This window comes from Biomphalaria glabrata, chromosome 8, assembly GCF_947242115.1.
Source record: "Biomphalaria glabrata chromosome 8, xgBioGlab47.1, whole genome shotgun sequence".
NCBI classification, from domain to species: Eukaryota; Metazoa; Mollusca; class Gastropoda; family Planorbidae; genus Biomphalaria; species Biomphalaria glabrata.
This window is the reverse complement of record NC_074718.1, coordinates 42565084-42587944: the sequence shown is the minus strand read 5'-3', so window position 1 is coordinate 42587944 and position 22861 is coordinate 42565084. Positions and strand designations below refer to the sequence as shown.

The following is a 22861-nucleotide window of genomic DNA, read 5'->3' as shown; positions in this document are numbered from 1 at the left end:
AAATAAACAACACAGGTGGATAGCGAAAGAAGGGGGGGGGGAAGTGAAATGGGCGGTGGTCAGTGACCCAGATGATTGTTTACACATGACCGTGGGTCGAGAACAATGGAGCGTGCTTGAATGTCCCTTCAAGCGGCGCAACTCTCATTAGAGTAAAATGAGTAAAGGGGAGATAATTCATTACAGGGGAGATAACTCATATCTCCTTTCTAAGCGCAGTATTAGTGCGATAGTAAAATTATCAAGGCGGCCAACCGAGATAAAGGAGATAAAATAAGGTGTACAAATATATACATGGTTGCATCAACGATCAATTGAGCAACGTAGCATAATAGATTAATGCAATACATAAATAAATACATAGGACATGTTTATGTTTTCTACTTACGCCAGTGAGAAATACACAATGCACTAATTAAATATAAATGAACTAAGCAAAATACACATGATAAAATCCAATGGAAATATACACAGAGTAATTAAGATGGAACTTATGATTAAGTTCGGCTTACCACCAGGTATTCCTCTAGGAGAAAGAATGAGTGATATAGTCCAGACTCGATAGCTCAGCTCGAATGAGAAAGAGAGGGTGATTTGAGTTGGTTTACTATATATATATGCCTGAAAAGTGTGGGCGGACACCGGAAATGTACTAGGCTAAGAATTAGCTTACACGTGGGTGAAGTCCGACAAGCGACGCACCTTGGTGTATCACGCGGTATGTTGACCCGTGTAATCTCTTAGATCAAAGAGAGACGTGGGGGGGGGGGGGGGAGAGTGACCTACATTCCACCCAAGGGGGGGGGTCAATCGCGGCGGACATCCGCGGATAAGACTAAAGAGAACGTGTCTATCTTTGCCCCGGTCAAGGGCAGATAACTGAAAGGACTGGCCTAATTTTCTCCAAGGTGGTGGACTAAGTCTAGCCTGGTAGAGAGGAAAGGTGGGGCGGGTGAAGAAATTGGAGGTAGGATGGGGAAATGATTAAAATAAAATAAATAAATGATGAAAAATAATAACTAATGCTGTGATAAATTTGAGTGACTCTGACAGCGAGTTTTTGACTTGTCACATACGCCGCCGCCAAGATGGATCTATCGCAGAAAGATCCATAAAGTGCGAGCAGACTGATGTCACTCTAACTTTAAGATCAGTTGTTATCACAGCATTAAAAAAAAAATTTGGAAAAATAAAGGGGTAGCCATGCCAGGAGGAGGGTCTGTCCAAGTCTGTCCGTGGTCTACTTCCCGTCCCTGTGTATGTAGTCACCTGAGTGAAACATATGGGGTTGCTTGGGAGAGTAGACTGGGCGATTGGGTGAGTAATCATTCCTTCCTGGGGCGGATTGGGGAGTGTGATTGGGGCTTAGGCGGGGTGCCCAAGGCACGTTTGCTCGTTGGGGCTTACCTCCGAAGCCGCTGTGAGGCGCTTCTTCACGAGAGTAAGTAGTCAGCTTACCTCGGTATCGTCTGACACGATCAATGTCAGAGAAGAGTGGCCTGATAAAGAATGTGGAGTTCTGCCTGAGAACGTCCCCACGAGTGCGATAATCTGGCTTACATCGTGGCTTCCTGACACGGTTAATGTCAGGGGAATGTTGCTTAATTTTGGCTGAGTAGCCTGGGCTAAGTAAACCCTCACGAGCGCGGGTATACGACTTAACTCGTGACTTCCTAGCAGTGTCAATGCCAGGGCGGAGTGGTTTGAGATTCGCTGATGAGTCGGGACTAGGCGTGTTAGCGTGGCGACCAGGGCTTCCAACCGGCTGGTTGCGGCCACGTTTCTGCTTCGTCGATCTACCGACGGGCAGAGAAAAGTATGGCTTGTTGACTTCTCCAAGAGGGACATATTTGGAGCCTAGAATGAAGTCATATACTGGCGTGTCCATGACGGCGGCGTCAATGGTGCCATGTACGTATCTGCACTCTACGTGTACCCTCGCGACAGGTAGAACCTGCGGAGGAGTGCCGCGGTCTATGGACTGGATTGTCACTGTTCCACCAGTGAGATCCGAAGGGTCAATCAGCGCCTTATTGATAACCGCGCCGAACGAACAGCCTGAGTCGTATAGGCCCAAAACTTCGACACCGTTAGCCAGAATGTTCTCTACTCCCGAAGGAGAAGAGATGGGGTGAGGTAGCACCGGTGGGAGTTCTGGTTGGCCGAGATCAATGGCAGTGGGTTGAGGAACCACGGCCATCGTGGAGACGACGTATGTGTCCTCCTCTGGTTGGTCAAATGGATCAATCACAGAGGGTTGAGGGACTGGCGCCACCATTGATAGGGTCCGTGGGGCCTGCTGCTGCCGATGTGGAGTGGGTCTACTGTCACGCGCGCCATGACGTGAGTCACGCTGAGAGTAGTTGGCCTGATTATAGCGAGACTGGTGGTTGGGGCGGTTATTGTGGCTATGAGGGGCTGATTGTCGACCTGGTGCCTGCTGTGCTAATGGGTTAAATCCCGGACGGGCCCCCAAAATGTGACAGGTGGGGTAATGTGACGTGTGTTTGGCGCGTTTTATGTCTAGGGGATGATTATTTTTAAAGCTATCACACACCAACCTATCAGCATATGAATCGGGAGCAGACACGCAACGAGACAAAGCAATAAAAGATAGATACAAAAGTTAAAATAAAGAATATTTATTTACATAAATACACATATAAGGATAAAAAGAGGGAGGGTTTGCATCTATCTCTAGTATATTCTATGTTTAATCATCACTCTTGCACCTAATAAGAGAGTAGGTCACTTTGTCCTCTGACTTAGCTGGTGTTCCTGTTGATGTCGCAGCTGGCTGTGTCCTGGCTCGAGGTTCTGCAGCTGGAGGTGGCGCTCTAGCGGATAGAGGGACGCCGGCGATATAGTTCTTGTGGAGTCTCAGTCCCAAGTTCTAGTATCTGTAGTGGGCACAGTATGGCGGGTGGCCGGATACCGTGGGCACAAGGTTACTGCGGGCAGAGCTGATCTGCCGTGAGCAGTGTGAGTAACAGGATATGTCCAGTGAGTTGCAGAGGGTTGGCGTAGCTATGACGTCTCGCACAGATCTGACTCTATAGGGACGTCGCGCCTAATAGCTTGACAGGTGGGCTGTCGAATAGGCGGGCAATGCCGATAGCGCCAAGTAGTAGAGTTGAGTAGATCTCCGTAGGCGGTAGATGATGCTCAATAGGAAAGTGCAGTGCTGAATAGCACTAAGCACATAGATAGGCCAGTAGGCAAATAGGCGATAGGTGATTCTTGATAGCAAATACAGTGCTGAATAGCACTAAGCACCTAAATAGGCCAGTAGGCAAATAGGCAGGTAAGTAATCCGATAAATAGGCAGACACCTGAGGGAGGCTGCGGATAAATAAAGACAAGTTAGGACATGTCTCTCATACATCTTATCGATGCCCTCGACTGAGGTGCATTCGTCAGATTGGTAAAATTGCTTTAGAGCATAAAGGGGAGATGATGACAAATGGAAGAGAACGTAATAATATAAAAATGTACATAGAAGGGGAAATAATAATCTCAAATAAACAACACAGGTGGATAGCGAAAGAAGGGGGGGGGGAAGTGAAATGGGCGGTGGTCAGTGACCCAGATGATTGTTTACACATGACCGTGGGTCGAGAACAATGGAGCGTGCTTGAATGTCCCTTCAAGCGGCGCAACTCTCATTAGAGTAAAATGAGTAAAGGGGAGATAATTCATTACAGGGGAGATAACTCATATCTCCTTTCTAAGCGCAGTATTAGTGCGATAGTAAAATTATCAAGGCGGCCAACCGAGATAAAGGAGATAAAATAAGGTGTACAAATATATACATGGTTGCATCAACGATCAATTGAGCAACGTAGCATAATAGATTAATGCAATACATAAATAAATACATAGGACATGTTTATGTTTTCTACTTACGCCAGTGAGAAATACACAATGCACTAATTAAATATAAATGAACTAAGCAAAATACACATGATAAAATCCAATGGAAATATACACAGAGTAATTAAGATGGAACTTATGATTAAGTTCGGCTTACCACCAGGTATTCCTCTAGGAGAAAGAATGAGTGATATAGTCCAGACTCGATAGCTCAGCTCGAATGAGAAAGAGAGGGTGATTTGAGTTGGTTTACTATATATATATGCCTGAAAAGTGTGGGCGGACACCGGAAATGTACTAGGCTAAGAATTAGCTTACACGTGGGTGAAGTCCGACAAGCGACGCACCTTGGTGTATCACGCGGTATGTTGACCCGTGTAATCTCTTAGATCAAAGAGAGACGTGGGGGGGGGGGGGGGGGAGAGTGACCTACATTCCACCCAAGGGGGGGGGTCAATCGCGGCGGACATCCGCGGATAAGACTAAAGAGAACGTGTCTATCTTTGCCCCGGTCAAGGGCAGATAACTGAAAGGACTGGCCTAATTTTCTCCAAGGTGGTGGACTAAGTCTAGCCTGGTAGAGAGGAAAGGTGGGGCGGGTGAAGAAATTGGAGGTAGGATGGGGAAATAATTAAAATAAAATAAATAAATGATGAAAAATAATAAGTAATGCTGTGATAAATTTGAGTGACTCTGACAGCGAGTTTTTGACTTGTCACAGATGGTATGTCAAAGATTTAGAACTGTTTTGTGATTTCAAATACAAACAAGTAATCTTGAAAAAAAGAAAATTAAAGATTTGCCACTATCCGCTTAAACTGTACAATACAGAATAGCTAAAATGTCTTCAAATGTAACATATTTGGAAGATATTCAGCTTTCTTCTGTCTTATCACTTTTCATTAAAAAAATTAATTGTGTGAGTACTATATATAATTTGCAAGAAAAAAACTTTGCGGCTCTTTAAAAACTTTGACATTTTGTAAATTGTTATTTTTGGCTCTTCCGACCCAAAAGGTTGCCGACCCCTGGTCTAGACCAGACAAGACAGAAGAGCTTTACAAGACCTGTGTCTAGACCAGACAAGACAGAAGAGCTTTACAGCACCGGTGTTTAGACCACAAATGACAGAAGAGCTTTACAAGATCTGTGTCTAACATATTTATAATTATTAGTACTAATTGACTCTGTTCGTTAAAAAAAATCACCTTCCCAGAAGTAAAAAAACAACAACATACAAATCGAACTTTTGCTTTTTGTTCTAGTTCCCGAGAGACAGAGGAAGACCACAAACAAGAAGGATAATGCCATTACAACTTTTCATTTTAGTTCTATTTTTCACCTCAACATGTCTCTGTAAGTGAAACAACGTATTATGGGTTTTCTGTACATCGCATATGATTGTATATAATTGTATTAATGGGAGTACCGTCGCAGGGGGGGGGGAGTTACTACTTTTTAAAATACTTATAAATGAAAACAAGCTCTTAAATAATATCGCAGAAAAATCTAGAATACACTTAGGTAAAAAAAAATAATAAAAGGGGGAGCAGGGGCGTAGTGAGCAAAACGTGCGTCCGGGGCAAGTAACTTTGTTGGTCCCCCCCCCACACCATTTTCCATGTACATTACATAGAAATATAGGCTGCGTGTGGCGCCCCCCCCCCCCCCCCGAGGGTGGCGCTTGGGGCATCGTGCCCCCTTTGCACCCCTCACTACGCCTATGGGTGGGGGGAAGATTCATAGCCTATTCTCGTCACTGGGTTTTTTTAAATATTTTTCTGTAAAAGAACTAAACGAAAGCCCATGTGGTTAAGATCAGGTTGCAACAGTTGGTTGCTCGAAACTTTTAACATAAACATATAGATAACTACCAACATAACGAATATAGCGACAAAACTAAAATCATAATAAGGAACATAACTACAGATCAGCATTCAAACTAGTAAGTAAGAATATAAATACATAACTACCAACATAACTATGAACAAATCTTGTTTTATTTCAATCTCCCCATTTTGAAAACTTCAGACACCGACCCAACTTAACGAGCCCGTGAACACCAAACTAGATCTAGTGCAATTAACCAAGTCATTAAAAGTCTGGTACTCACATTGATTGCGGACATTCCCGGCTCCTGCGTACTATCCACTTCCGGTATTGAGGCGGGTAATAATAACGTGTTGGAGGGACTTGATGAACGAAGGTGAACCAGGTTATTATTTCGGATCGATGTAAAATCAGGGAACACGAATGCGGTCTCCGACTCTCGCCTGAGGTGCTCTATTTGTATCCTTAATGCGTCCGACTCCCTCCGAAGTTGATCGGCTTTAGTTCTCAGCTCTTCCGACTGTTGTAAAAGAGTCTTCGGGTCTTCCGAGTCTTTTCGACGCTTCCTGCATATCTGCTCCGACTTGGAACGAAGGGCTTCGGACTTGAGTCGAAGCATGTCCGAGGTAGCCCGAAGGTAGTCCGAGTTGGCTTTCAAAGAGTCGCATCGGCACTGAATGGGGTCAGACCTAGCTCGCCAGAGGTCAGCCCTCATCCGAGCAAAGTCTGGAATGTGGGAGACTCCAGTGGGTGACTGACCTGCAGACAGACAGACAACACATTAACGGCGTACAATGTTACATAATAATAAAATAAGTAATAAAGTATCCCGTTTCAGATCTTGCGATTTTTTAGGGGGCAGATTAAGTTCACCTGTTTCTATGACCAACCGTTAACGAGGGTTTCATGTGGCCAGCACAACGACTAACTTTCCCCAACTATTGCCAAGTATCCTTTAGAGTTGGGTGGACAAAGGAGCGTCCTAAAATCTCAAAATTTACAATACCATTCTTCACCGAGGAAGCGCTTGGCTTACGAACAAGGGTCCCTGGTTCGAATCCTGGAGAGGACTGGTAATTTTATTTTCAGCATCTTTGGGTGCCTCCGAGTTCATTTAGCTCTAATGGGTACCTGATATTACTTGGGGAAAGTAAAGGCGGTTGGTCGTTGTGCTGGCCACATGACACCCCCATTAACCGTGGGCCACAGAAACAGATGACCTTTACATCATCTCCCCATAGACTGCAAAGTCTGAAAGGGGAAATTTACTTTTTTTTATTCCTTTACCGAGATTCGAACTAGAGACCTTCGTTGCGGAATCCAAGGGATTTACCACTCAGACACCACGCCCTAAGTACAGAATTTATAAGCTTCTGAAACTATGTCTGTTTATTTTTGCCGGGTGTGTGTGTGTATTACATCTAGATTTTTTTCTTTGCTTATTTTAAAATGATGAACTGTTTCTATTTATAGGCTACAGAAAAATAAAGTCTCACCTGGCGAGAAGCCATTGCAGTAATAGTGAGTCCTCTGCAAAACGGTGGGCGCTGACTGCCTCCGAGGGCGCCTGTATCTGCTGTATCGCCTCCTGGCTTTGAGAACTGTTGTCCCCGTTCGGGTCAGCATGAGTTTAGACATTGCTGCAGCTGTGATTAAGGTTTAAACATGGCTGCCTTTCCAGCGTGGTCATCTGGCTCATGGATGACAATCTCTTTCTTTTTTTTTTTTTTTTTTTTTTTTTGGGGGGTGGGGGAAGGGGGTTCTGGTTAGAGCATAGCTGTCACTTGTTCTCTCACAGTATCTCAATGGTCAATGGCTGAGGTCAGTTGATTGAAGCTGTGAACAAATAATGTACAAAAATAGAGGATGAAAAAGTGAAAGTTTAAAACCACAATGAAGCAGAAGAAACGTTTCATATTTCATGCTAGTCTAAAACTGAATGTTGGCTCGTATAGTCTAGTCAATTACCCCTTTTAGAACTTGCGATCTAAAGGGCATATAATATTAAGGTCATCTGTTGTTGTGGCCAACGGTTAACGAGGGTGTCATGTGGCCAGCACAACGACCAACCGCCTTTACTTTTCCCAACTAAAGATCAGTTACCCATTAGAGCTGGGTGGACTCAGATGCGCAAAAAAATCCCGGAATTAAAAATCCCAGTCTTCACCAGGATTTGAACCCAAGACTTTGGTTCGGAAGTCAAGCGCTTTACTCCACTGGTCTAGTCTGCATGACTGCAAATGAACAAACTTGTTACAGGGATAAGTCTTAAGCTATAATTCTAGCTCTATAGTGTAGATAAAAAAGGTAGATCAGATTTACTAGAAGCTTGAAAGACTTCTAATCCAAACCAAGTTACTTTATTTGTTTTATAAGTTTCCTGTTCACCTTGCGCATGAGCAGTTCTATTCGCTCTATTCCAATAATTAATCCGGTTCAGAATGAAGTAGATAAAACTTTTCACCCACGTTCGACGTAAGATCTAATTTCGATTAATTTTCTTCCCTGTTTTTATCTGCTTCTTCGTCTTCCTTGTTTGAGAATATTTTCAATTTAGCTTTTTACCTTTTATAATTTATGTATAGTTTTATTCATTTTTTCAGGGTGTAAAATTGTATCCTGACAAAAGTACATGGTTGTGATAATTGTTGTTGTCATGCAGGAGATAATGTCTGTGACATAGGCTTATATATTATATCTGGATTGGAAACCGGAAATGAATTCTTATCCGCGATAGATCGATTCACAGACCTATACATATATAGATTTTTATGTACGTAAACTCGCCCCAATCAATCTTTTCTGTCTTAGAAAAGTAATGATCTTTAGTTTTCAAAGTTTAGAAATAATGCAAAATCATTTCTCGGATATTCACGCAAATATATGAAACAAAGCCATTTCCTGTTTGTTTCCACTGAAATAATGTTTCAAAAAATCCTAGATGGAAATAATTCATGTTTAAAATCATCTTATGTACATTTAAATAGATTGATTACCTAGATCTTTCTAGATTATGTCTCTAAAAATTGCAAAATAATAATTATGAGTACTCTCATTTTTTTGTTCAATTACTAGATCTAGATCTAAAAATTAAATTATACGTTACATAGGTTAGGGTTGCAAAAAAAACAACAACTTTACTTCTTTTAACTACTTTACAAAACAACGCCTTGTTCCAACTTTCTACAAAATTTTCACGACATTTATTGTAGTGATAAAAAAAAAGCTCCATAGTCTAGAGTAAGTTAAGTAACAAATATGAATACATTGACAGATGGATACGTGAAGGGCGTAGTTAATTATCTCCTCCTTCGAAGAAACGTCCTAGGAACGTCCGAGATTTATAAGATAGAAGGAGAAGAGAGTCTATGGTCTGTGAGCTCTTATAAAGTTTATAGTGCATCAGTACAAAGTATGTCGCTGTTGAGTTGAAGTATTGAGAAGATATTCACATAGACAGGGTCGGCCCTAACAATTGCGGGCCCTATGCGAAACGGACTGCGCAGTGCCCAAGCTGGGTAGGGATAAGCATAATGTCAAAATTAAGATTTTGTATTAAAATACATTCGTCTTTGCAATACATTTTTATTAAATGAAAGCTGACAATACCGTTTTTTTTAATCGCGCGAAGGATTGGCATTCCAAAACGACAATTTAGTCAATTTTTCAGGAGATTTCCAGGACATTTTGTGTGTGTGTATATTTTGCAAATACAGGTGATTTCCAGGAGCCCCTGGAAATTCAAGAATCCGCGGAAACCCTATTATTATATGTTATAATGTTTTAATTTAATAATTTATTCCTAGAATTAGAGCGGGGCCTACGAAACTGAGAGGCCCACTGCGTCCGCATAGGTTGCAATGACCTACGTCCAGCCCTGCACATAGACTTATCTTATTATTTACTGACGTTTCTTAAAAAAAAAAAAGATAAATGCTCACTACTTCTACTTCTAGCCAGCTTTGTGATGCTGAGCTGTGGAGCTCTATTGCAGAATGTGTCAAGGATGAAATAATGCGCTGTTTTCTTCAATAAATAAATACTCTCTACGCGAAGCGATTCGCTGGTCATGTTAGAGAAATAAACTACAGCAAGCTGCAGGAAGAGTACGTGCAAGTTTTTGTCTACCACATGCAATAAGAAAAGTAACTTTAAAAGGGTAACATAATTAGTGTATTTGGTGAACGTGAAAAAAAGAAACAGGTTTCGATTAATAGACAAATTATATCAAATATTACAGATTCTCAAAAATCCATGAAAAGCAAACATTTGTATGCATCTGGTGCACAAATTGCGGAAATATTTTATAGATTGATTTGACTTGATTTTAGGCACATAGGCACAATTTAGGCCATGTCGTGCCTGCAGTCCCTCGGAAATATTTATAATCTATATTATATTTTGTATAGTCATACCTTATTTCTGTGCTTTAGTTTAGCATTTTTGAATGTAATGGAACACTAACCCCAACCTGAGCTTCAATAAACACAATGATTTTAGTAATCTCTATTTATGTTTACTCCAGCCACTTGTTCTTTATATTGACTTCCTTATACACACAGTCCTGACACACTGATGTTCACTCAACCATGTACACTCAAGGTCCACTGGTCATTTCATACACAGGCACACACATACTGCACTACCAGCCACTCAAAACACATACACTTACTATCTCAGATACTAAAATGTAAAGAAATAAAAGATTACTTTGAATAACTCAAAAAAAAAACCGCATTTTTTAGCAAGCTTCATCTACGGATTGGACAACAACAATTCTTCAAAACAAAATAGTTATACCTTACTTGTTAAAATAACACATGTACCGGAAGCTCAAAATTGGAACCAGTGAAATCTGCCCATGTGGAGTGTGACCAGAGAAGGCCGACCACGTCCTCCAAAACTGCTCTCTTCACCAAGAGGCCCGTATAAGACATTGGCCCCAAAACACCCCCAATAGAAAGGAAACTATATGGAGAGCTCCTGATTTGGAAACCACTGCGCAGTTCATCTCATGTATTGGTCTACTCATCTGTATGTAAAGTTTCATTTCTATTTATATTAAGTTATTAACTTGCCTTGTCTTTATAATAAACGATGTTTGGTGCATATTCATAATGGCTCTATTTTTAAGCACATTATTTTGCTTTAATATAAACATTAATACATTCTACAACAGACATTAATGGAACGAGGTCCACTTTATGCATATTAAATAGGTGTATTTTTTACTATCCGGTAGTGATATCCGACCGGAGACGAATAGCACCGGATAGTAAAAAATGCCGGATATTCGGCAGAAGCCGGAGCCGGAGCGACTATCCGGTGCACCCCTAATCTGAACACTCCAACATAACAATGAGAACGAAGAAGAAGAAGAAGACTTGTTAAATATATTCGTTAAAGTTTTAGCATGTTGCATAGGGAATGAAAGCAAGTTACAGTTTTTAAATTTTTTTTCTTTTGAATCATTTCCTCTCCTTATGAGGCTTGTGATGTCTATCCTTTTTGTATTCTATTTATTTCTTGTCATGTTTTATGATTGCTAAGTGTCTCTCCAGTGAGCCATGAATAGTCATCCATCCATCCATCCCAGTGGCGCTACAGCCCATGGAGGGCTCTGGCCTGCTTCAACACATCCTTCCATTCAGATCTCTCCTGGGCCTTTCGTCTCCACGCCCTAACCCCAAGCTGTTTCAGATCTGCTTCCACATCATCTATCCATCGCATTCGGGGTCTGCCTTTGGGTCGCCTGCCTTTTTGGTTTTTGCCTGTATACGATTTTCGCCCCTCTGTTGTCTGACATTCTTTCAAGGTGACCTGCCCAACGTAGTCTGTTCTTTTTTTTATTTCTGTCACTATTGGTGGGTCTTCATATAATTGATATATCTCATGGTTAGTGCGTGTCAATCAAGTCTCCTCTGTTTCTTCTACAAGACAGTGCGCACAATGTGTGTGTAAGTCTGTTTATTTAACACTTTCCTGATTGTTTTGTTTGTTTCAAATGTTTTACATGTTTAGGATGTTCCTTCAGAGTTGAAGATAATCTACTTCCTAGTCCAAACCTTCCGCAGGACGACGGGGGAATGGGAGCGGGATGAACCCGGGGCCATCGATGAGTCAGAACGACAGTCCAGCGCGCAAACCGCACGACCAGGCAGCTAGTTGAGAGATGCAATTCTCGAGAAGCCGTGATCAAAATGAAATAAAAAAAAACAAAATCAAATTTAATTTGAAAATGATTATATTGTCAAGGGTCAAACCAGAGCTTTTACTTGGTGACTGTTCCAGAAATTTCGGGTTTGTCTATTTTTTTTGTTTGTTTTTTTTTCAAAACTATACATAAACTGTCAACTTTGTTGGAAAATCGTTAGAGCCGTTTTTTGAATTGAATTACCAGTCCAGTACTGACCATCGTTTTGAACCCATGACTAGTTTCCAAGCTTATAGGAGGAATCTTCATACAAATACAAGACACCGATAGCAAAGACAAACAGACACAAACACTCTTTTGTTCCCCTGGCAATCAAATCATTAAATAAGAACAATCTGGTATAAACTTTGTCACATGTAAATTATGAGTGAGTCTGGTGTGAATGTGCACTTTGGTTTCTTATAGTTATAATGTTTTTTGTTTGGTGTAATGCACAAATTGTAAGACAAATTTCCATACGGACAATAAAGATTATTATTATTATTATTATTATTATTATTATTATTATTATTATTATACTTCTGTATTTATATCTTTCTGAATATTTTAAATAGGATGTAATTTTGTATTTTGTTTATTTTTGGTTTATGTAGTCTGTTTTATCCTCCACCCCCCCCCCTTTTTATATTCTGTTCTGGGATATCGTTTTATTTATAACAAGTAATATATTTTTTTAAATCAATTCGTACTTTATGTTAAAAAAAAAATCACATCGGATCGAATCAGACCACTGGTCAAATCGGAACGGACCATCATTAAAAAAAAATAATTATGGCTAGATCTCACTGTATTCGCGTCATTTGCGCGGCTGTCTATCGTCTGCTCTGCCAGTTTTGCGAATTTCCTTCTTTCTAACTTTAGACAAACGTTTTATAAAGCTTATATCAACTCACTCTGTCTGTCTGTCTGTCTGGTAAAATTTTTGAACACGTTATTTAGTGTCATTCTAGCATAGAAAGGTTTGTCTGACTCAACCTGGAAAACCAATGACAGTAGAATTTAAGTGTCTTAGTAACAAACATGAATACATTGACAAATGGATACGCGAAAGACGTAATTAATTATCTCCTTCTTCCAAGAAACGTCCTAGGAGAGTCCGAGATATATAAGATAGTATAAGGAGAAGAGAATTTTAATAAAATATTTTAGTTGTCAAAATTCTGCCAACTGAAAAAAAAAAATCCGTTAAAAAAAATTAAAGAGAAAAGATAGTTATTTAGGTTGCACTACATTAAGAAAACTGGGACGATCAGTAAAATCACTATTTTGGCATCATTTGTGGACAAAAGATTAGTAATTTGCACAATAGACAATAGATAAAGATAAGCGTTTTAGATAAACCACAAAACAATATTTAATAGAGCTCATATTTCAAACAGAATTTTAAAAGGCTGCGAGGATTCCAATCAATGATCTCTCTAGGATAATTTAAAAAAAAACACAAGCTATTGCCCGCGGAGATAACTTCTTATTTGGCTAATGATCCAGAGAAAAACTTCATTCACAATTTTAATTAAAAGCCTGTCGATTCAAAGCCAAGCTTGTTACTTGATAAGCCCACAGCACACATTTTCACACTTAGAACATAGAGACACACACTAAGAGCACATAGACACATTCGGAACACATAGACACACACTAAGAGCACATAGACACACACTCGGAACACATAGACACACAGACGGAACACTTAGACACACACTACGAATATAACACACGTACTCACGCTCAAAACACAGAATTACGAAAGTGACAAAGACTTACACACTCACATCACACAGACACATATTCACAATACAGACACACACACGTTCAACACACAGATATAGAATGGTAACACTCCAGACACACTGAAGACAAACAGACACACACTCGCAACACATTAACAACAAACCAACATACACTGACAACAAATAGATACACACTGACAACACAATGATAACACACAGACACACACTGATAACATACTGACAACACAGACACACACTGACAACACACAGGCACACACTTACAACACACAAACACACACTCACAACACACACTCACACTTTAAACTAGGAAAATGCGCACAAATATTATTACATTAATTTAAAAAAAACTACGTTATTCTCAATACATTTGTTTTCTATTCAAAAAGCAAATATTGTCAAATTTATTGAAACTTGAAAGATCTAAATTCTAAACTATAACATGAATCTCTCACACAAAAATTTAAGGTGAAGGACGGTTTTTCCTCTTATGATTATAGTTTTAAAATAATTATGAAAACGTTTTTTTTCTTAATCAGAGCTCTCCGGAAGCCAAAGTTTCCACAGGCGGAGCTCAGAAATCGTTTAACTGTTGCTTGAATGCATTCATCCGTGGCCTTTAATTGATCAGGCTATCCAAGTCTTGCAAAGTAAAACTTGAATGAGCAGAGGGGGCTTAGATGATAGGGTGGACCAGGGCTTATGAGGGGAGAGGCTTAGATGATAGGATGGACCAGGGCTTATGAGGAGAGAGGCTTAGATAATAGGATGGACCAGGGCTTATGAGGAGAGAGGCTTAGATGATAGGGTGGACCAGGGCTTATGAGGGGAGAGGCTTAGATGATAGGATGGACCAGGGCTTATGAGGAGAGAGGCTTAGATGATAGGATGGACCAGGGCTTATGAGGAGAGAGGCTTAGATGATAGGGTGGACCAGGGCTTATGAGGGGAGAGGCTTAGATGATAGGATGGACCAGGGCTTATGAGGGGAGAGGCTTAGATGATAGGATGGACCAGGGCTTATGAGGAGAGAGGCTTAGATGATAGGATGGACCAGGGCTTATGAGGAGAGAGGCTTAGATGATAGGGTGGACCAGGGCTTATGAGGGGAGAGGCTTAGATGATAGGATGGACCAGGGCTTATGAGGAGAGAGGCTTAGATGATAGGATGGACCAGGGCTTATGAGGAGAGAGGCTTAGATGATAGGGTGGACCAGGGCTTATGAGGGGAGAGGCTTAGATGATAGGATGGACCAGGGCTTATCACCAGAGGGAACTTAGATTTTTGGACAAACGGACGATCGAAGGCAGGGTCTTCAATAAAGAGAAGGGCTTTAATTATCAGGGAGGCGCCGTGGCTGAGTGTAAGAGCACTTGTCTTCCGAACTGATGAGAGTTCCGGGCTCCAAACCTGGTGTAGACTGGGATTTTTAATCTCGGGCTCTTTAGGGCGCCTCTGAGTTCACCCAGCTCTAAAGGATATCTGACGATAGTTGGGAAAGGTAAAGGCGGTTGGTCGTTGTGCTGGCCAAATGACACCCTCGTTAACTGTGGCCCACATAAACAGATGACCTTTACATAGATAGATCGCAAGGTCTGAAAGGGGATAATTACTTTTTTAAAAATTTACTTTGTTTATCAGAGAGGCGGGAAGTGAATCAGCTGGTGGGCTTTGATGATCAGAAGTCAGGGACTCGGATAAACTCAAGGGCTTAAGTCGGCACCTTCAATATGGGGTCACTGAGGTCACGCTTAAGTGATCGGCGGGGCTTAGTTGATCGAAGGGAAGAGGGCTTCGTTTCGTTAAAAGCGTGTTGAGAGTATTGAGACAGTCACACAGTATGGGTCTTACACAGTGAGACACCAGGACCTACTTCGTGCTGAGAGTATTGGGACAGTCACACAGTATGTGTCTTACACAGTGAGGCACCAGGACCTACTTCATGCTGAGACTATTGGGACAGTCACACAGTATGTGTCTTACACAGTGAGACACCAGGACCTACTTCGTGCTGAGACTATTGGGACAGACACACAGTATGTGTCTTAGACAATGAGACACCAGGACCTACTTCGTGCTGAGACTATTGGGACAGACACACAGTATGGGTCTTAGACAATGAGACACTAGGACCTACTTCGTGCTGAGACTATTGGGACAGACACACAGTATGTGTCTTAGACAATGAGACACCAGGACCTACTTCGTGTTGAAACTATTGAGACAGACACACAGTATGTGTCTTAGACAATGAGACACCAGGACCTACTTCGTGCTGAAACTATTGGGACAGACACACAGTATGGGTCTTACACATTGAGACACCAGGACCTACTTCGTGCTGAGACTATTGGGACAGTCACACAGTATGGGTCTTAGACAATGAGACACCAGGACCTACTTCGTGCTGAGACTATTGGGACAGACACACAGTATGGGTCTTACACATTGAGACACCAGGACCTACTTCGTGCTGAGACTATTGGGACAGTCACACAGTATGGGTCTTACACATTGAGACACCAGGACCTACTTCGTGCTGAGACTATTGGGACAGACACACAGTATGGGTCTTACACAGTGAGACACCAGGACCTACTTCGTGCTGAGACTATTGGGACAGTCACACAGTATGGGTCTTAGACAATGAGACACCAGGACCTACTTCGTGCTGAGACTATTGGGACAGACACACAGTATGGGTCTTACACATTGAGACACCAGGACCTACTTCGTGCTGAGACTATTGGGACAGTCACACAGTATGGGTCTTACACATTGAGACACCAGGACCTACTTCGTGCTGAGACTATTGGGACAGACACACAGTATGGGTCTTACACATTGAGACACCAGGACCTACTTCGTGCTGAGACTATTGGGACAGACACACAGTATGGGTCTTACACATTGAGACACCAGCACCTACTTCGTGCTGAGACTATTGGGACAGACACACAGTATGGGTCTTACACATTGAGACACCAGGACCTACTTCGTGCTGAGACTATTGGGACAGACACACAGTATGGGTCTTACACAGTGAGACACCAGGACCTACTTCGTGCTGAGACTATTGGGACAGTCACACAGTATGGGTCTTACACATTGAGACACCAGGACCTACTTCGTGCTGAGACTATTGGGACAGTCACACAGTATGGGTCTTACACATTGAGACACCAGGACCTACTTCGTGCTGAGACTATTGGGACAGTCACACAGTATGGGTCTTACACATTGAGACACCAGGACCTACTTCGTGCTGAGACTATTGGGACAGTCACACAGTATGGGTCTTAGACAATGAGACACCAGGACCTACTTCGTGCTGAGACTATTGGGACAGACACACAGTATGGGTCTTACACATTGAGACACCAGGACCTACTTCGTGCTGAGACTATTAGGACAGTCACACAGTATGGGTCTTACACATTGAGACACCAGGACCTACTTCGTGCTGAGACTATTGGGACAGACACACAGTATGGGTCTTACACATTGAGACACCAGGACCTACTTCGTGCTGAGACTATTGGGACAGACACACAGTATGGGTCTTACACATTGAGACACCAGGACCTACTTCGTGCTGAGACTATTGGGACAGACACACAGTATGGGTCTTACACATTGAGACACCAGGACCTACTTCGTGCTGAGACTATTGGGACAGACACACAGTATGGGTCTTACACATTGAGACACCAGGACCTACTTCGTGCTGAGACTATTGGGACAGACACACAGTATGGGTCTTACACATTGAGACACCAGGACCTACTTCGTGCTGAGACTATTGGGACAGACACACAGTATGGGTCTTACACATTGAGACACCAGGACCTACTTCGTGCTGAGACTATTGGGACAGACACACAGTATGGGTTTTACACATTGAGACACCAGGACCTACTTCGTGCTGAGACTATTGGGACAGACACACAGTATGGGTCTTACACATTGAGACACCAGGACCTACTTCGTGCTGAGACTATTGGGACAGTCACACAGTATGGGTCTTACACATTGAGACACCAGGACCTACTTCGTGCTGAGACTATTGGGACAGTCACACAGTATGGGTCTTACACATTGAGACACCAGGACCTACTTCGTGCTGAGACTATTGGGACAGTCACACAGTATGGGTCTTACACAGTGAGACACCAGGACCTACTTCGTGCTGAGACTATTGGGACAGTCACACAGTATGGGTCTTACACAGTGAGACACCAGGACCTACTTCGTGCTGAGACTATTGGGACAGTCACACAGTATGGGTCTTACACAGTGAGACACCAGGACCTACTTCGTGCTGAGACTATTGGGACAGTCACACAGTATGGGTCTTACACAGTGAGACACCAGGACCTACTTCGTGCTGAGACTATTGGGACAGTCACACAGTATGGGTCTTACACAATGAGACACCAGGACCTACTTCGTGCTGAGACTATTGGGACAGTCACACAGTATGGGTCTTACACAGTGAGACACCAGGACCTACTTCGTGCTGAGACTATTGGGACAGTCACACAGTATGGGTCTTACACAGTGAGACACCAGGACCTACTTCGTGCTGAGACTATTGGGACAGTCACACAGTATGGGTCTTACACAGTGAGACACCAGGACCTACTTCGTGCTGAGACTATTGGGACAGTCACACAGTATGGGTCTTACACAGTGAGACACCAGGACCTACTTCGTGCTGAGACTATTGGGACAGTCACACAGTATGGGTCTTACACAGTGAGACACCAGGACCTACTTCGTGCTGAGACTATTGGGACAGTCACACAGTATGGGTCTTACACAGTGAGACACCAGGACCTACTTCGTGCTGAGACTATTGGGACAGACACACAGTATGGGTCTTACACAGTGAGACACCAGGACCTACTTCGTGCTGAGAGTATTGGGACAGACACACAGTATGGGTCTTAGACAATGAGACACTAGGACCTACTTCGTGCTGAGACTATTGGGACAGACACACAGTATGGGTCTTAGACAATGAGACACTAGGACCTACTTCGTGCTGAGACTATTGGGACAGTCACACAGTATGGGTCTTAGACAATGAGACACTAGGACCTACTTCGTGCTGAGACTATTGGGACAGACACACAGTATGGGTCTTAGACAATGAGACACTAGGACCTACTTCGTGCTGAGACTATTGGGACAGACACACAGTATGGGTCTTAGACAATGAGACACTAGGACCTACTTCGTGCTGAGACTATTGGGACAGTCACACAGTATGGGTCTTAGACAATGAGACACCAGGACCTACTTCGTGCTGAGAGTATTGGGACAGACACACAGTATGGGTCTTAGACAATGAGACACTAGGACCTACTTCGTGCTGAGAGCATTGGGAAAGACACACAGTATGGGTCTTACACAGTGAGACACCAGGACCTACTTAACTCTATAGTGTTTATCTCACTGGTTCTGCAGATTCCACGTTTCAATCCTGAACTACTTCAGAAAGTTGTAAACAAAATCACATTTCTACGACAATGTACAAACCTAATTCTTTATGTTTCCCTCTTGTAAGAAAAATATATCTTCTATGTCGTTTGTAATCAGTACAAGTATTTTGACTATCTTTATCTTAGTAATAACAATAGTTCTGTATCCCTGTGCAGTCCTTTGATCAAAACCTTTTAAAGTATTACCGTAAATTACCGTAAATTACCGTAAACGACGAACAAAAGGGTGAATTCAAACTGCGTGTACATTAATATTTAACACTAAATGAACGTTAGCTGTAAATACTGTGTAGATCAAATTTAATAAATGTAACATGAGATCTGAAATCTCATTGAGATAGTGTATGTCATTTCCTTAAGGGGAAGGAACACTCACATTAAATCTAGAAATATAGATTAGCACTTGCTGTGACCTCGATCTTCTTTGGTAAGACTAAACGTAATATGTAGTCCATACAGCTTGATCAATGCCAGTTTATAAAATGTATTTTAAAATGAGTTATTTGATTTATTCATCCCGTTATTTAGTATGGTGGGACGAACAGATTCCTTAAGTCATCCTTTATGGTCAATCTACGGCTGGCACAAGAAGACCTGATCACTCTCCTCCCACCCCTGTTACTTGACTTACTTAGACAGGTCCCCCCGCACCGTTCGGCGCATTGGGCGGCAAGCTGTCTCCATAATGATCTGTCACTGGCAATGTCTGAAGCCTCCTCCCACCAGGTGTCCACTGTTCTGAGGTCCTCCATGAAAGTGTGGCGCCAAGTTATACGAGGACATCCCTGTTTGCGCTTTCCTCGAATTGGCCTCCATGTTATCGCAACTTTTGGTATGCGTTTCATTTTACCGGAGAACATGTCCCGCAAACCTCATGCGACGCTCTGTAACAACCTCACAAAGTGTTCGACTCCCAGCTCGGCATAGGATTTCCTTGTTTGAGACCCGATCTGTGGAACAGACTCCCAAAATCCGTCTCAGCCTTTTTTATTTTTTTTAAAGCACCGATTACGTTTTATATTAAGCCATATTTAGTCTCTTCTCAATTTTGACAGTTGACTTCCATGTCTCACATGCATATATTGCAGTTGGAAAATGCTCCCTGCCTTTCCTATTTGGCACGCTACATCATTGTAGGCATTCCCATCATATGTTATGATGAATGCATCAAGGTATGTGAACTCGTCCAACTCTTCAAGCTTTGACTCGCCGAGCCTGACGGGGGCACCCTTTGCCTTATATCTCACTAGCAAGATTTCCTTGTTTGAGACCCGATCTGTGTTACTGACTTCTAAAGTCCGTCTCAGCCATTTTTGTTGCGCCACATTTGGTCTTATCGTTTACGTAGATGTATTCCATTGGGACCATAAAGAGTGGACAGCGCTGACCACTACTGGGAGGACGTAGTATGAGACTGCTCTGTGGAGATAGTGAGGTAGTGAGGTAATGAGATAGTGAGATAGTGAGGTAATGAGATAGTGAGGTAATGAGATAGTGAGGTAATGAGATAGTGAGATAGTGAGGTAATGAGATAGTGAGGTAATGAGATAGTGAGGTAATGAGAAAGTGTGGTAATGAAATAGTAAGATAGTGAGTAATGAGATAGTGAGATAGTGAGGTAATGAGATAGTGAGATAGTGAGGTAATGAGATAGTGAGGTAATGAGATAGTGAGGTAATGAGATAGTGAGGTAATAAGATAGTGAGGTAATGAGATAGTGAGGTAATGAGATAGTGAGGTAATGAGAAAGTGTGGTAATGAAATAGTAAGATAGTGAGTAATGAGATAGTGAGATAGCGAGGTAATGAGATAGTGAGATAGTGAGGTAATGAGATAGTGAGGTAATGAGATAGTGAGGTAATGAGATAGTGAGGTAATAAGATAGTGAGGTAATGAGATAGTGAGGTAATGAGATAGTGAGGTAATGAGATAGTGAGGTAATGAGATAGTGAGGTAATGAGATAGTGAGGTAATGAGATAGTGAGATGGTGAGGTAATGAGATAGTGAGATAGTGAGGTAATGAGATAGTGAGATAATGAGATAGTGAGATAGTGTGGTAATGAGATAGTGAGATAGTGAGGTAATAAGATAGTGAGGTAATGAGATAGTGAGGTAATGAGGTAATGAGATAGTGGGATAGTGAGGTAATGAGATAGTGAGGTAATGAGATAGTGAGATAGTGAGGTAATGAGATAGTGAGCTAGTGAGTTAATGAGATAGTGAGGTAATGAGATAGTATGGTAATGAGATAGTGAGATAGTGAGGTAATGAGATAGTGAGGTAATGAGATAGTGAGGTAATGAGATAGTGAGGTAATGACATAGTGCGATGGTGAGGTAGTGAGATAGTGAGATAGTGAGATAGTGAGGTAATAAGATAGTGAGGAAATGAGATAGTGAGGTAATGAGAAAGTGAGGTAATGAGATAGTAAGATAGTGAGGTAATGAGATAGTGAGCTAGTGAGGTAATGAGATAGTGAGATAGTGAGGTAATGAGATCGTGTGGTAATGAGATAGTGAGATAGTGAGGTAATGAGATAGTGGGATAGTGAGGTAATGAGATAGTGAGGTAATGAGATAGTGAGATAGTGAGGTAATGAGATAGTGAGGTAGTGATATAGTTTAGGTAGTGAGATAGTGAGATAGTAGGGTATGGGCAGGGAAAAAGTGCTGACCTCAGTTTTAGAAGAATATCGAACCAAACGAAAAATGGCTGATTCTTCTACCACTATCACCTGCGTTGTACGTGGACGGGCGTGTCTCTCCAGAATGTGACGTAGCAACGAGCTATTGGTCTTAACTGTCCACAGGATATGACTTTGCTGGTTAGCATTGAGATATATTTTGACAATACATGTAGACGGCAGATGGAAAGGAAAAAGTCCGTATATGTGTTATACAAGTTTGTTTTAAAATGGCTGTTTCAAGTTTTGTTTATTTTTAGCTTGGTTCGCACGAGATAATTAGAATGTTTATACTTCAACTCAATAATCTCAACTCCAATTCTAAACTCCTGTTTCCTATATTCCATTTGATCCGCATGCCGCTATATCTTGCATTGGGAACAACCGCGATGTTGTCCAAGGCTTTTACAAGAGAGGTACAAGCCTCGCAGACTCCTGACTCAAAGTCACGCGTAGAAAGATGATGACATGCTATATATATATATATTTCTATATTACTTATAAGAAAGGCGCTGCTTCAATGGCGCTATAATATAAATGTGTTGGCATTGTCAAAATGTGTCTAGTCTTAGAGATTATAACTGTCTCATTTTGTGGATTAAATCCTCACATCGATTAATACATCTAGAATGTTAAACGACCCCATTAAGATCAGAACTGTAATACCTAATGAGTGGAGAGTAGTCCACTAATAGAGTCAAGGTGAATCCAAAGGGATTAAAGGAGACTTCGCCTGTCAATTAGGATATATCAAGGGGCGTTAATTCAGATTTAGAGAGAAAGATGTACTATTAGAAATAGAAATATAGAAATTATTATATTTTTTTTTTTGTGTTATTGCATTTAAAAGAACAATTCATAAAATACTAAGAGAAGCTCACAGATAATAGTACATTTTTTTTTATTTCACATGATAGGAAAAAATCATATATGTACTTCTTTATCAATTGTACTACTAGAGTGACTAGAGCATTTAACGAGTTGCCTGGATCTGCTTAGAAATC

General features: G+C 41.7%; 1 protein-coding gene across 2 annotated transcripts in view; it reads right to left on the bottom strand.

Moving 5' to 3' along the window:
- Nucleotides 1-22861, bottom strand: part of LOC106073149 (uncharacterized) — a 161342-nt gene that overhangs the window by 55204 nt on the left and 83277 nt on the right. Inside the window, exons 2-3 of one of the 2 annotated variants that reach the window (XM_056039486.1) lie at nt 7200-7539; nt 5987-6462 (exon numbers count right to left, since the gene is read on the bottom strand). In XM_056039486.1, coding sequence (XP_055895461.1) covers nt 5987-6462; nt 7200-7341 — 618 coding nt within the window. In that variant the 5' untranslated portion in view covers nt 7342-7539. Of the gene's footprint in view, nt 1-5986; nt 6463-7199; nt 7611-22861 lie in introns of those variants that run through there. The other variant, XM_056039487.1, reaches the window with a different exon arrangement.